Below are 16,134 nucleotides of genomic sequence, written 5' to 3'. Positions count from 1 at the left end.
AAGAGCATTTCTTCCTGGCAGCAGGAAACCATCTCTGATTAGGGGAGTTTGCTGTAATTTTGTTTCCCCATTGACGACTGGATGAAATAAAGAAAATTGCGAGCGCAGAGACGATATAGCCAGTGACTGCTCCTGATTGGGTTGAGATAATAGCTACTGATTACCATTGTTATATTAGCATACATGAAACAAGCAAGCGACACGAATTGAAGTGCATATCCCATCATATTCCATTGTTTAGAGTCTGTGTTGTTACATAAAATCACACTTTGTTGTTCGTCTGGAGCGGCACTTATCGTGGCCCATATTGTGCACTTTTAATTTGAAACAAAATCAAACACGGCTAATTATTCAGCAAAACAAATGTTGTAATCATAAGTGGCATGTGTTTTATATGCTTAAATAGTGGCAGCAATGAAGCAAAGTGCAACTGTTAAGCATCATGAATGAGAGTTGTGTGTGATGTACCTTTTACCTCAGATGCTTCCAAACCATGAGACGCTGTAAACACAGCACAAAGAGATGAGCATCTAATCATCGGAGGCGCAGGCAGACGTCTGAAATGTGGCCTCAGTTACACTTGTGAATAATGTGGATGCTGCTGTGAGCTGTGATAGGGGGACATGTTTGATGTGATGTGAGTGAAGATAAGTAAACAGTTAGGCAAATTGTCTAGACTGATCTAACCCCTGCAGCACAGACAGACAGCAGCTTGATTTCCCTAACACACTGCAGCCCCTGTGAATGCAAACCCAGGCTTTACATACTCTCAGTGTGTGAGAAACCATGACGGCCACTCACAGTTGATTCAAATCAGACATCAGTGCCCTTTAATAGGCAGTGATAGTGAATGTGAGGTGTGTGTGTGTGTGATTCACTGATGCCCATGACTTCCCCACTTCTTGAGAATCAGCCACACATGGGTGAATATAATGTGTCATTTGGGAAAGCACCGTCAAACCAGCGTAACAAGTATTTGCAACACTCAGTTGTAGGGCACTCGTGGCATGCAGGCACCAATGTCATGTAGGCGAAAATGCGCCCAAACCGGTTGTAATTGATCCGGGAAGGAACAAACAAACACACAAATGCAGCTGGGAAGAGATATTTAATCTGTGCGAGTCACTTCAGCAGTGAGTGGTTTCATTGCACACTGACTGTCATGATAAGAATAGTGCAACTGTCTAGGAAGACAGGCGACAAAATGTAGGTAAAGTTTATTTTGCCTCCCGCAGATGAAACAATGGCTGCCTTTGTTTTGCCAAAAAAAAAAGGTATCCATCCACAAGTGCCTTTATCTCTCATTGTCAGAAAATTATTTTCAGATTTGAATGAGCCACGCAAGGGCTATTTTATTATTTAAAAGCGAGTGCATTAATTCAATCAGATAGATGCTGGCAGAAGAACAGGGAAGTGATAAAAGATAGGCAGAGCATGGGCACAGAGACAGCCAGCTGGGATTTTGTGTCTGTGTCCCATGCCTGCTCAGTGGGGCTATTGTGTTCTCTCAGCAGATACACAGCCTCGGCTTATCAGGGCCCCTTATCATTTTCTCTTCACACTCAAATGGACCTGTGAGGCATTCAGCCCAAACTGTGAGTTGGACAGATTAGAACTGAGTCACTGATGCAGCTTTACTTTGTTTGGGTGCAGGGGGTGAAGGGGGGGCTGTGTCGCAGTTCACCGCCCAGTTAGTAATAACGCACTGCTTTGTGATCTTATGACAGAAAAAGTAGGTGAGTGAAGGGAGGATTTCAAAAGAGGCAAACAATCGAACCACTCCTGCACTCACATGAAACAAAGACCAGCTCTGATGTCACAGTCACTAATGTAAGTGTGAGTTACAGTCAGGTCTGCAGTTCTGATGAGACAAAAAACAAAACAAGGAAGTATTCATGACAATGCAAAGACGAATTGTTATGAAGCCAATTTCCTGCTCAAATTTTTGGACTTTCCATCAATGTTTGTTTCCTGATTCACTTCTGACCATTAGATCACAAAATAATTTCCTTGTTTGCACAAACAAACATGTAGGCTCATGCTCATATGCATCTTTTACATACAAACGTAAAAGTTCCCGTTTAATGTGGAAAATTACAAATGCAAAAAGATTTTTGACGAATGCACATGTGACTAAGAGAAATTCATATTAAGAAAATATGTGTCATGGGACAGATGCATTTCTCTCAGTTACTCAGAGATTATTGGGACTGGACCGACCAAATTTTTCTACATTAAAGTTATATCTGTCTGCTGATTACACATACCATTTGAAGATGATTACATATAACATATTGTTTGCAATGTTTATTTGAATGGAAGACAGTTACATGTACAATATGACACAGGGACTGTTGCAACATGGCCAAAATACATTGAATTTCACGTATTATCTTTTGCTTAATTCTTAATAAGCAAAGTATTCTGAAAGGAATAATGCACTGAAGTACAATACTATTATAATATTGTGTATTTATACAATACTATTATAGTATTATTTATCTATTCAGTATTATTAATCATGTATGGATGGGTAAAAACTGAGATTCTTTGAATTGGACCAAAAGTAGCATGTTTGGAGGCCTCAGCAAGCACTTTAAAACTAATATTACTAACTTGGGAGTGGATTTAAAGTCAGATTTAAATTTTAATTCTCATTTTAACAGGGTCATCAAAACATACCTTTTCTTAGTCTTCAGATCATTGCCAGAGTCAGACTTTTTTGAACCCAGACAGATGCCAAAATACTCACTCATGCTTTCATTACCAGCTGTTTAGGCTCTTGCAATTCCCTTTTTACTGGACTACACAAAAGGTCAATAAGAAAACTACAGCCAGTCCAGATTGCTGCAGCCACAGTGTTGGCAAAAACGAGGAAAAGGGATCACATCACCTCACTGCTGAAGTCTCTACACTGGATTTTGAAGTTCTTTTACTTGTTTATAAAGCTTTAAATGACCTCGCCCCTCAATTCATCAGAGATCTTCTATCATTTTACGTCCCAGCCAGATCGCTAAGGTCCTCCACTGCTTCACTATTATATGTTCCTCATGTGTCCCATTAACATACTGGTGAGAGTGCCTTCTGTTCTCTCACCCCCCTAAACTGTGGAATTTACTGCCTCTGGATATTACGATGGCAAGCTCTCTCTGCGTTTTTAAACATAAATTAAAGACCTGTCTAGTCTGGCTTTTAATTTGGGGTAACATAACAGTCTTGATTTTTGTTTTTCATCTTGTTTTATCTCCAGTTTATTCATTCATTCATCTTCTAACCACTTCATCCTCTTGAGGGTCGCGGGGGGGCTGGAGCCTATCCCAGCTGACATCGGGCGAGAGGCAGGGTACACCCTGGACAGGTCGCCAGACTATCACAGGGCTGACACATAGAGACAGACAACCATTCACACTCACATTCACACCTATGGACAATTTAGAGTTATCAATTAACCTAGTCCCCAATCTGCATGTCTTTGGACTGTGGAAGCCGGAGTGCCCGGAGAGAACCCACGCTGACACGGGGAGAACATGCAAACTCCACACAGAAGGGCTCCCACGCCCGGGATCGAACCGGCAACCCTCTTGCTGTGAGGCGAGAGTGCTAACCACCACACACCGTGCCGCCCCTTCCTGTTTATTTTTATGCTATTTATTTTTTTTACTTTTTTTTTATTCCATGGACTATAAATCATCATTTCTGTTAGTTTGTTCTGTTTTGTTTGGTTTGCTTTTTTAATATTTTAATATCTTATCGTAATTTCCTAGTCTTGCAAAATTTTATGTATAGTTGTGATATCCTTCAGAGTGTGTCCATGTCATTCCAGTTTTGCCATGTGAAGCAATTTGGGCTGCATGTTTGTATGAAAGTTGCTATATAGATAAAGCTGAGATGAGTTAATCAAATAACAGTTACTGAGTTTTGTTTGTGGGTAATCCCTCTGTTATTAAACCTCACTCATGGCATGCTGAAAACAATCAGAATAAAATTTTTAGGCCTGCTTTCATGTGATTTGTTTGGTGTGTGATAAATAATAATGGCTTATTATTTAGCTTCCAATGGACCATTTTAATAATAAGCCTACATTAATATGAAATGATGAAATAATCACATTGTTACATAAACTCCATTATGTGCCGCACAGTGACTTGTGCATGTATAAATATAGGCCATACATTTTAATCTTATTTGTATTTTTTTAATGGCAACTTAATGCCCATGTGACAGACAGTAGTTCACAGTTTTATATATTACATGTGCACATAGTAAAATACTGTTGTGTGGTCTCTTTTGAAAAGGCTGCTTAGATTGGGGACGTTTGCAACAAGTGGCAGAACATCATGTGCTAGCTACACACAGATTTGGACACATATTAACCACTAAGAAGTCAACAAAACAATAATTTAAAAGTAAGTATTGATTGATTAAGTATTGATTAGCCCATACATGAGATCAGGACAGTATGATAAGTACGCAGCTCCTGAAAAAAATACTTTCATGTCTCCAAACAATTTTTTTTTTCAGCAAATGCAGCAGCAAGTTTTGAATGTGTCTTCTGTCTCCCTGGTGGAGGCAAAGTTCTAATAGATCATCTGCAGGATGAACATCATAAGAGCTGTTGCAACAGTTCCCAGTCTCCCCTAATTTTTATTTTTTTTTAATACATTTCATTAGATCGCAGTAATTTCATGTCTTGACCTGAATCTTAATCTCATTCTAGCATTGACGCCATCACCACCACCACCACAACAAATGAGGTTAAATTAAATGTCACAAGACTTTGTCTGACGTTTTCTAATTCCAGTTGTCACAGGGAGTCTGAACAACGAAATAACACTGTGTTTATAACAGTGTTTTATATCAGTTTAATTAGTATCAGTTCCTTTTTCTCATTCAATGATCTGAAATAAGTTTTACATTACATTACATTCACACGTTTTTAACCACAGATCTTGTACAGGAGTATTTCAGATTCTCCCCAGCAGAGAGCAGTAAATCAGTCAGCGGCGGGATTTCCACCAGTTTTGAACGCAACAGTACAACAGCTTGAAGGCCCTCGAAGGACCCAAAAGAGTAACTTATTGTCAGCCTGCTCGTTTATCACTAAATAAATACATAATACAATTTCTTTGCAAATGATATGTGTGACAAACCATTGCACATGTTTAAAGTTTTTTTTAAATCGATAATTTTTTATAAGATTAAATATTTTTTTTTGTTCATGCCATCCCTCTCCCCTTCCCGCTGTTTTGCCGTCAGGCATTGTGGTGGGCACGTCTCTGACGGAGGACGACAACATGGCGGCTTCCTTGCGTCTGGGTCGTCAAGGGATTTTATTTGGCCTTAGATTATCCCACTATAATAAATGTCTCTGGGCGACACATCCATGGCAGGAGCATGTCAGACACTTCTTTCGGTCACCCTGGATCCTCGGTGAGTGTTGACAGTGTGATATAACGGTGTGTGTTGTCCTCCGCCGTGATGGCAGCCGCTGACATTTACTATCACCGCTTTCTATTTCCATTGGTAGCTCAAAGGTGACTTCGTTAACGTTTTTCATATCGTGACAGTTAATGACATTGATGTTAAATAAGCGGGCTGGTATACTGCAGTCTAGCCTTTATAGTGAGGGTTGTATATGACCTCAGATGACCTAAATGCACCAGTAGCTGTCTTCATCTTCTCCAGGACAGCCGTTAGAAAGCAACATAACGTTAGCCAGCCTGTGATTAAAGAAAAGCAATATACAACACATCTGAATTGATGTCATCCAGCGAGACACGATACGTAATAAGATATAAAGGTGCAAATGTAGCCACAGTGACACATCCCACTTGATACAACGAGGTAACAACAAGATAGATAAAAAGATATCCAAGCTAGCTTTCCAGTTTTAGTGAAATCATCTGTTAAATCGCGTTTTGTAGTTGTTTTGTGTAACTGCCATGTTGAATTTGAATTAGGTTACATACAATTTGCAACCTGCACCGAGCAGCATGGAAGTTTCACCATGTAAAGCCAGCTTAACTTTTGAATGATGGGAAGATTTACAGTGTGAAAGGATTCATTATGAGGACAGTCAGTGTCTCTAACAGTGTAAAACCGATATATCTAACAATGATACCGACCTCCCAGAGGAAAGGTAAAATTTTTCTAATTCACCTAGACATAACTAAGGTCAATATAAGATCAGTATAAGATTTTGACCATTTTCCCATACTAACTAAATTCAGCTCCTGAGAAATAGCCTTCCTCTGTCTCAGCCTGAACCTAATATAAGATTTTAAAACGCTTTTCTTCCTCTCTCGCTGAAGTCATCTTTATTTGTCCGACACAATCAGCTCTTGAGATAACAAAAAGAAAACTTTTTTATTATTATTATATTATATATTATTGGCTCATAAATGAGCCTGTACAATTGAAGAAATTTGTACTTGTGATCAGTTTCACGTCTCAACTCTGTGTACTTATCCGAAACTATCCATTCTTACAGTTAAGAAACCTCAGTGACGCCTTGAGCACTGCGAAACAACTGCTCCTGATTTATTCTTTTGTCCTTATTTCTCCTAAGGTGAGGGATGGGGTAGGAGAAACAGATCAGAATTGTGTAACCTCCAATTAAGAAGCTGATTTATTTCTGATTAGACAAAGAAAAGACTATTGTGAGCGTCAAAATTGTCCTCTGAGTTAGACTAAGCTCGATTATGATTTTTTGAATTCTTCAAGTTGCAGTGGATGTGAACATTGAGCAAACAGCAACAGAAAGTTGTTTATATTGGGTTCTGTTCAAGTTTAACAGCTTTGATTACAGCATCTTTTTTGTCACATGATAAAGCTGCAGGTTATAGGTGCCACAGGCTAAGTTGTGCAAGAAGCCTCGACAAATGATCACATTCTGGCTTTCTTTGTCAGAAGCTTTTATCAGTCCAGGTTGTAACCAGGGTTTTTCACCAATGCATCAGTTTCTCCTTATGACATCTATCAGTCTGGTGGCTAAAAGAGTTTCGATCCCACCTGTGATCATGGGTGAATTATAAGATGATGGGCCCATGGACAGAGATATGCAAAAGGCCCCACCACTTCTGGCAAAATATGCAAATATAAAAAGCGTTTTCAAGGAAGCAAAAAAAAAAAAGAAAAAACAGTGCCTAATGGAGTAACAATAGAAGTATGATAAGAGTACAGTCTGAAAACTATTGACAAAGTTTTCCTATGGGTACATAATTTAGAGTTGAAAAAAGGTAATAAATTGCAATATATTTTATCGCTGTACTCATTATTTTGCAACATATTTAAAATCCCAATAGTATTGTATCGTTACCTAAGTATCGTGATAATATTGTATCGTGGATCCTCTGGTTCTGATCCTCTGATTTGCCCCCCTATGTTGTGATGGTGTTGCTTTTTTTTGTGTGGTCATTTTGTCTCCCTTTGAGGTCATTTGGTGTCTCTTTTGGTCATTGTGTGGTTATTTTGTCCCTTTTTTGCAGTTAGTTTGTGTCTCTTTGCAGTTCCTCTGCGTCTCTTTGTGGTCTTCTGTCTCTTTGTGGTTATTTTGAGTCTCTTCCTGATCAGTACCTGTTAATTTCAGCAACATTTTGCAAGTGAAGGCCAATTGGGCCCCTGACACTTTAAGCTCCTGGGCCTGTGCCCATTAAGCCCGTTTAATAATCCATCCATGCCTGTGGTTTCTCACACTTACAAGAGTGTGCCCAGTTCGTTTATGGTAAAATCAAATACAGTTTATGGAAGAAATATATGACCAATAAGATACATGCATGTCCAAAACTGAAATGCCCTTTTCACAGCAGACTTGTCATGGTAGGAAATCACAGGTGTTAGCCTACTTATACCATTAACAGGAATAGTTAGTAATGTGCAACATAATTGAGATGGATGATGTCGTATTTAGTAATCCCACCTGCTGCTGTCTGTGGCCTTGGTAGCTTACACCGGGCTGCATGTCACAGCTGTATTAAATAAAGTGTGTGCATGATGTACTGAAGGTAACTGAGGGTTGGGAAGTAACAGACAGTTCCACAAAATAATCAGCATAGCGACTGGCTCATAGATCCAGAAATGATGTTGAAATAGCTACTTAGCAGCTATTTAACACCATTTAGCAGTTTATTACTTCAGTTTTAGGGAGTGGACCAGTCAACTCACTGCTTGGCAGGTAGCCATTATTCACCACCAGTAATAGGCACAGGGAAAGAGTCCAGGGCAGAAATAATTGGTCGTTGGAAGGAACTAAAGGATGATGTGAGGGGGATGTTGAGAACCAAGAGTAGCTGTGTGAATCTTTAATAGGTTTTCTTTCAACTTGGCTTTTATTTATGAACACCGGATTGATGATGTGCTGCTTGTGATTTTAGTTGCCAATAGATCTTTTTTTATCGCAGGCAGTTTAACATGTAAAGCAGGCAAAGTACTGGTGTAAGTAATCACATTAATGATGGCTCCATTCCAAACTGTGCCAGTAAGCAAACATGCACAGTCACCTAGTTCCCGTAACTGGCATCAATGGAATGCAGCATCATTGATGTTATTAACTGCACCTGTGCCTCTTTTGGTATGACAGAGTGTGTGCCAAGAAAATGGTCAATTACTTATGAAAGCAATGCAGCTCTGGGACAAAAGGTTATACATACAAATAAACAGGCAGATATTGCCTTATTTAATTTTCAGATCCTGAAAGTAAAAGATGATATAACAAAACTGTTGATACTACTGGAATATACAGTACAGGCCAAAAGTTTGGACACACCTTCTCATTCAATGTGTTTTCTTTATTTTCATGACTATTTACATTGTAGATTCTCACTGAAGGCATCAAAACTATGAATGAACACATGTGGAGTTATGTACTTAACAAAAAAAGGTGAAATAACTGAAAACATGTTTTATATTCTAGTTTCTTCAAAATAGCCACCCTTTGCTCTGATTACTGCTTTGCACACTCTTGGCATTCTCTCCATGAGCTTCAAGAGGTAGTCACCTGAAATGGTTTTCCAACAGTCTTGAAGGAGTTCCCAGAGGTGTTTAGCACTTGTTGGCCCCTTTGCCTTCACTCTGTGGTCCAGCTCACCCCAAACCATCTCGATTGGGTTCAGGTCCGGTGACTGTGGAGGCCAGGTTATCTGCCGCAGCACTCCATCACTCTCCTTCTTGGTCAAATAGCCCTTACACAGCCTGGAGGTGTGTTTGGGGTCATTGTCCTGTTGAAAAATAAATGATCGTCCAACTAAACGCAAACCGGATGGGATGGCATGTCGCTGCAGGATGCTGTGGTATCCATGCTTGTTCAGTGTACCTTCAATTTTGAATAAATCCCCAACAGTGTCACCAGCAAAACACCCCCACACCATCACACCTCCTCCTCCATGCTTCACAGTGGGAACCAGGCATGTGGAATCCATCCGTTCACCTTTTCTGCGTCTCACAAAGACACGCGGTTGGAACCAAAGATCTCAAATTTGGACTCATCAGACCAAAGCACAGATTTCCACTGGTCTAATGTCCATTCCTTGTGTTTCTTGGCCCAAACAAATCTCTTCTGCTTGTTGCCTCTCCTTAGCAGTGGTTTCCTAGCAGCTATTTGACCATGAAGGCCTGATTCGCGCAGTCTCCTCTTAACAGTTGTTCTAGAGATGGGTCTGCTGCTAGAACTCTGTGTGGCATTCATCTGCTCTCTGATCTGAGCTGCTGTTAACTTGCGATTTCTGAGGCTGGTGACTCGGATGAACTTATCCTCAGAAGCAGAGGTGACTCTTGGTCTTCCTTTCCTGAGTCGGTCCTCATGTGTGCCAGTTTCGTTGTAGCGCTTGATGGTTTTTGCGACTCCACTTGGGGACACATTTAAAGTTTTTGCAATTTTCCAGACTGACTGACCTTCATTTCTTAAAGTAATGATGGCCACTCGTTTTTCTTTAGTTAGCTGATTGGTTCTTGCCATAATATGAATTTTAAGAGTTGTCCAATAGGGCTGTCGGCTGTGTATTAACCTGACTTCTGCACAACACAACTGATGGTCCCAACCCCATTGATAAAGCAAGAAATTCCACTAATTAACCCTGATAAGGCACACCTGTGAAGTGGAAACCATTTCAGGTGACTACCTCTTGAAGCTCATGGAGAGAATACCAAGAGTGTGCAAAGCAGTAATCAGAGCAAAGGGTGGCTATTTTGAAGAAACTAGAATATAAAACATGTTTTCAGTTATTTCACCTTTTTTTGTTAAGTACATAACTCCACATGTGTTCATTCATAGTTTTGATGCCTTCAGTGAGAATCTACAATGTAAATATTCATGAAAATAAAGAAAACACATTGAATGAGAAGGTGTGTCCAAACTTTTGGCCTGTACTGTACACTGGTCAAAAAATTAAGGAAACACTTGAAAGTGAAAGTGACAACAGGTGCAATGGAGAGGCAAAAGAAAGACCCCCAAAACAGGGAATGGTTTTCATGTGGTGGCCACAGACAGTTGCTCTTTCCTTATCCTTCCTGATTCGACTCTTCTGTAGTTTTGTGTTCTGCTAGTGTCCTTGTCACTGCTGGTAGCATGAGGTGGTACCTGCAGCCCAATCAGGTTGCACAGGTAGTCCAGCTCCTCCAGGATGGAACATCTATACGTGCGGTCACAAGAAGGTTTGCTGTGTCTCCCAGCACAGTCTCAGGAGCATGGAGGAGATACCAGGAGATCGGCCGTTGCACGAGGAGAGCTGAACAGGGCCGTACAAGCGCATCAACCCAGCAGCAGGGCTGGTATCTGCTGCTTTGTGTGAGGAGGAACAGGAGGAGCACTGCCAGAGCCCTACAAAATGGCCTCCAGCAGGCTGCTGGTGTGCATGTTTCTGACCAAACTGTCAGAAACAGACTCCATGAGGGTGGCATGAGGGTCCAACGTCCTCTAGTGGGACCTGTGCTCACAGCCCAGCATCTCGAAGCTCGATTGGCATTCACCAGAGAACACCAGAAATGGCAGGTCAGCCATTGGTGCTCTGCTCTGTTCACAGATGAGAGCAGGTTCACACTGAGCACATGTGACAGATGTGTCAGAGTCTGGAGAAGTCATGGTGAACATTATGCTGTCTGTAACATCATCTAGCATGACCGCTTTGGCGGTGGATCATTGATGGTCTGGGGAGACATATCCTTTGAGGGTCGCACAGACCTCCATGTCATAGCAAACTGTACCCTGACTGCGGTTAGGTACTGGGATGAAATCCTCAGAGCGACTGTCAGCTCTTACACTGGTGCAGTGGACCCAGGGTTCCTCCTGGTGCAGGACAATGCCCGGCCTCATGTGGCCAGAGTGTGTAGGCAGTTCCTGGATGATGAAGGCATTGATGCTATCAACTGGCCCTCTCGTACCCCTGACCTTAATCCAACTGAGCACCTTTGAGATATCATGTATCAGTGCATCCGACACCGGCAAGTACCACTACAGACTGTCCAGGAGCTCACTGATTCCCTGATCCAGGTCTGGGAGGAGATTCCCCAGGACACTATCTGCCGACTCATCAGGAGCATGCCCAGACGTTGTCGGGAGTGCATACAGGCACGCAGGGGCCATACACACTACTGAGTCACAATATTATTATATTATTGCTGTGATCAAATTCACGCAAGTTGGATCAGTTTGTGATTTCAATTTTTTATTTTGATTTTCAGTGTGATTTTTGAATCCAGCCCTCAGTGTGTTGATGATTTTGGTTTCCATTGACTGTTGTTACGTCATTTTGTTTTCAACAGATTTAACAATGTACATCAGTAAACTTCAACTTAAATAATATGTTTATCAAGCAGTGGCAATTGCTCTAAGACTGCAAGGGAAGCTCAGCTTCCCCTAAAATGTCAAAAAATAAGTGGTCAGTTATGTACTGTTGTGTTTAAATTTCATTGACTAAGTATGCGCTAGAACGCGTTCAACTTTTGTTCAGAATCAGCTACTTATCACAGGTCACTGACGCGACTTTCTTCTCATTCATTCCCGTAGCATCACAGTGCATTAAACAGTGGAAGCTCAGCGTCCAAAGACTTCAGTGGGGAAGCATAGAGTGGGTTGTTCCACTGCAGCGAAAAAAGACAGTCATTGGATAAATGCTCAGTTTTGTCCCACCCATCGGACGCTCAGTGTCTCTGGGGGTCTACGGGCAGTGGGCTGGCCTGGACGCTGGGCTTCTGCATGATGATTGGATGATCTGTCTGAGGCTGAATCCCTTTTTGATTGACAGCGAAATGAGCGAATCAGCGATCTTGAAATATAAACCACCACCGGAGCATTTTTCAAGTTTCATTCCGTTGTTCCGAGTTGATCTAGAGACTTTTCCAATCCTCTTAGTGACTTTTTGTTTGTTAAAAATGACTAGCGACAAATCTAGCATCTTTTTCTGGTGTTACTGGAGACTGTACTCGTGTTTGGAGACTCTATTTTCTGTCGCTCTGCAGTTACTGTCCCCGACGAGCAGCGGGTGCTGCTGTGAGCACCTCCACTGTCCCAAAGCACTCACAGGCGGTCACACTAGCCTCGCGCAGCAGCCCCAGAGGGTAGAATTTACGTATAAATAAACGGACACATTTTATGATGTAGGCCGAAAATGAGCTTCCCCTCCTTGAAAGACCAGCAGCCGCCACTGTTATCAAGATCTGATGTGTGATCCATGTGTGCCCCATTCTCGGAACCCATCGGCTGTATTCGGTGTCTGACTTCCGGCAGACGGCGATACAGCCTCTGGGGGCAGACCCCCGATTTTTTGGCATTCCGGTTTGATTTGGGCGGAGGAGGCAAATTTCCGTTTCTGACTTCCGTTTATGTATAAGTAAATATGCTGAACCACTGCAATGGATTCAGAGTTTGCAGTGACGCCAATTATGTTCCGCCTCATTAGTTCACTGCACGGACTGTTTAACCTGGCAACAACTGCAGCCGGCTCAAACCTGATTGGTCAATATCATGCGGACTACAAACAGCCTACAACCAGAAACCAGGGCTCTTCCACTCTTCTTCCAAAGGCAAGATCTCCGTTCACTGACTCACTGAATGTAGAGTCTGTATATAGAGACTAAGTGTTCCCTAACTTTTTGAGCAGTGTATTGGCCTTCCTTCCACATGTAGGCAAGTTTTGTAACATCCTCAAATATCCAGCAGATGGCAGCAACACACAACATGAAAAGAGACCACACAGGATTTTAATTTTAATTGACTGATGTTTTATTGCCATGAGGCAGAGGCAGCAAATCCTACATGGTCTCTAAAAAAAGACTTTTTATAACTGTCTCTTTGATATACTTTACTTTAAGTATGTTTTACTTTATTAAATTTTGAAATAGTTTGGATAAAAAGTGTGATGATCCAGTCATGGAGGACACTTTTCAGGATTTTGTATTGGATTGATTATAAAAGTATAATTGGAAGACCCATAATGATAGTTCAACTTTTTGATCTTATGTTTATTCCAGTAATTTTATTTAGTTCTTATGGTGAATATCTAAGAAACCCATGCCTATATAAGCCTATATATAATTGGTGTCGACACATATCGCTTATGAATTTATGAAACAATTTCAGTAGCCATTTTCTGCAGTATTGATACACCGATACCAGCTGCGGTTTCTTGCTCTTCCTTAATGTTAATTTTTAGTATAGTTATTCTGCTCGTCTGTGCTACAAACCAAGAAAATAAAAGTTCTCGTCATGTTAGCTTTGCTATGTTTATCTCAAACCGTGTGCCCTAAATTTAAATATCTCCCCGTAATATCAAAAATGATATTGAACATCGACATTTTTCAAGGTAATATATGGAAGTTAGAAATTCCAGTATTGTGACAACACTATGAACACATAAATGTCTGCATTGTGTGAGCAGTTCATATAGAGCATATAGAGTACACTAAACACAGGGGTGTTCCTTCTGTCTAAGCAATACACTTGATTGTTCTTATCTGTAGCACTGCAGGCTAGTTGTAGCATAGCAGTGATGCCTATAGCAGCCCAGAAACTCAGTGTCCACCACAGTGCTGTGAGCCAGTTGACCCCTGACCCTCTGAGTGACTGCAGCTGGTGACAGTAGGAGGTTTTGATGGTCGCTCAAAGGCCCACAAGAGTACAAGCGCCTCTGCAGCCTCTGGTGCCCTGTCAGCAAGGATCATAATTACACAAGTGACCTGCAGCTTTCTTCTGTCATAGTGGCACTGTCTCTTCCTGTGCCCGCCCGGCTGCTTGAGTTGACCATGTTGGAGCCTCCGAGGCCTTCTGGGCGTGTTGCTTGATTTATATGACACGCTCATAGCCCAGTTGATGCTGACAGACCTGGCTATAGGAAGGTTCTGAATGTGATTTTTATGGAAATATTTCTGCTGTGGCCTGAGCTTGAGTATGTCTGATGTAAATGTTATGTTCTTTTTCCATCCTGTAGGTGTCAGCCCACTCAAAGTGCAGATGCCAGCTCTGTCCCCCACCATGGAGGAGGGAAACATAGTCAAATGGCTGAAGAAGGAAGGTAAAAGAAACACATTTGCCAGCTCTCACTGCCACACTTTTCCTGCTTCACTTCTCCTAACTAACCTGCTGAACAGTCAGTCCAAATGTGTGTAATTTTCCCAGTAACACCTTCTGCTCATCAAATCAAAAAGCTCAGCATTTCTTTCCCCCCACAACGATGGACCAGCGGCAGCACCAATCATTTACCGGATGACATCAGATTGCTATGTAAGGCAGAGGACTGAGCGCTGGAAGCACCTGAGGGCCTTTGGTGGTTAATTTGCTCAAGAAAACACGGCAGTCACTATTCATCACTGCTTAGCAACTCTGCTCAGCCAGGCGCCTCAGCCACACTCTCTCATTTATCAGGAGGCAGCATGCTGAATTCTGATTGGCCGCTCTGCTGTGTTGCCATGTGCGTCTGTGACTCGGGGTGAGCTATTTACATGTGTATGTAAGTTCGAAAGGGAAAGAGGGAAAGATGAATTCTCAGTGACAAGAGAAACACAGCTGGGATGCGACTCTTCTACCCTTAAATTCATCATAGGGTTTAAGAGAGCTTTCAAAAATGATTTAATATGATGGTAATGGGATTAATCAGTCTACAACAGAACCTCAGCTGAAGAGGTGTGTTATTTTTATAGTGTAGAACACCTGTTTAACCTAAATAAAACCATCTTGTGGGAATGCTTAAAGATGTTTTCCCACAAATATCAATTCAACATGTTATTGTAGATATATGTGCAAGTGATGTATAATAACATAGCCCTGGCCTGCATATAATATCTTTTTTGCTATTATGCCCATTGCCTTTTTGTTAGAGAGCAGAGGGGAAAAGGCTTGAGGTCACCTGTTTAATCTTTAATGTTGCACATCACACCTAACCCCTTGGGTCACGCGGTGTTAAAGCCTCATACAAATCCAATTTTGACTCCACTACTGCTTGCTCTCAGGGGCTTCCGACGTCAATACTCCCTCTGCTCTTTCAACCTGCCCCTCACCCATCCTCATCCACATCCTACAATTGCCTTGACCCGAGCTGTTCCTCCTTTTCCTTTCCCACGCATCTCTCTTCCTTAAACATATCCTACAAACTCCTTCTGTAAATTGAGGCTTTACAAGATAGCATTTTGCCTTTGTCATAGCGCTGCCCTTGATTTTACTATTCTTCGCTACATGGCCAGGTGAAGCACCCTCTTACAGCTTTTTCAGCCAGAAGATAGAAATGTGCCCAGATGTCACATCCATGACCCCTTGACCTTTATCCCATATACCTTACCTCCTCCTCCTCTGAAGATGATTCAGTCATCCCGTGCCTTGACTTCCTGCATGAAATAGATTGACTGCGAGGGCTAAAGGCTACAAATAGCTGTGGACTGCAATGTAACCAAAACATTCTTTATCTTCAACATTAAACTATTGATTTCTAACAAGCATTTCCTGTATGACTGACATCAGTAGTTCTTCTTCAACCAAGGGGACGTTAAGGTCCATTTGTCACTGAAAGCCCCATTAGAGTTGTTGTACAAAACAGGTGTGGCACAAAATGGATATCAGAGCATGGCAGAACCGAACCAGCGGCTCCTTATTTGCCATCCTCTCTCACTGCTAAGCAGATACTAATATATTCCAGCTCTCTCATGGGGTGGACC

The 16,134-nt window shown here is 41.7% G+C and overlaps 1 protein-coding gene across 1 annotated transcript in view; it reads left to right on the top strand.

The window, feature by feature from the left end:
- The first annotated feature begins 5,273 nt into the window (after positions 1-5,273).
- The window catches only part of pdhx (pyruvate dehydrogenase complex component X), a 42,415-nt gene continuing 31,554 nt past the window's right edge, over positions 5,274-16,134 (top strand). The window contains exons 1-2 of the mRNA XM_049574556.1: positions 5,274-5,430; positions 14,418-14,501. Coding sequence (XP_049430513.1) covers positions 5,295-5,430; positions 14,418-14,501 — 220 coding nt within the window. The 5' untranslated portion in view covers positions 5,274-5,294. The remainder of the gene's footprint in view (positions 5,431-14,417; positions 14,502-16,134) is intronic.

Source organism: Epinephelus fuscoguttatus, linkage group LG4, assembly GCF_011397635.1.
Source record: "Epinephelus fuscoguttatus linkage group LG4, E.fuscoguttatus.final_Chr_v1".
NCBI classification, from domain to species: Eukaryota; Metazoa; Chordata; class Actinopteri; order Perciformes; family Serranidae; genus Epinephelus; species Epinephelus fuscoguttatus.
The sequence above is the reverse complement of the archived record's forward strand: the minus strand, read 5'-3'. Positions and strand labels throughout refer to the sequence as shown.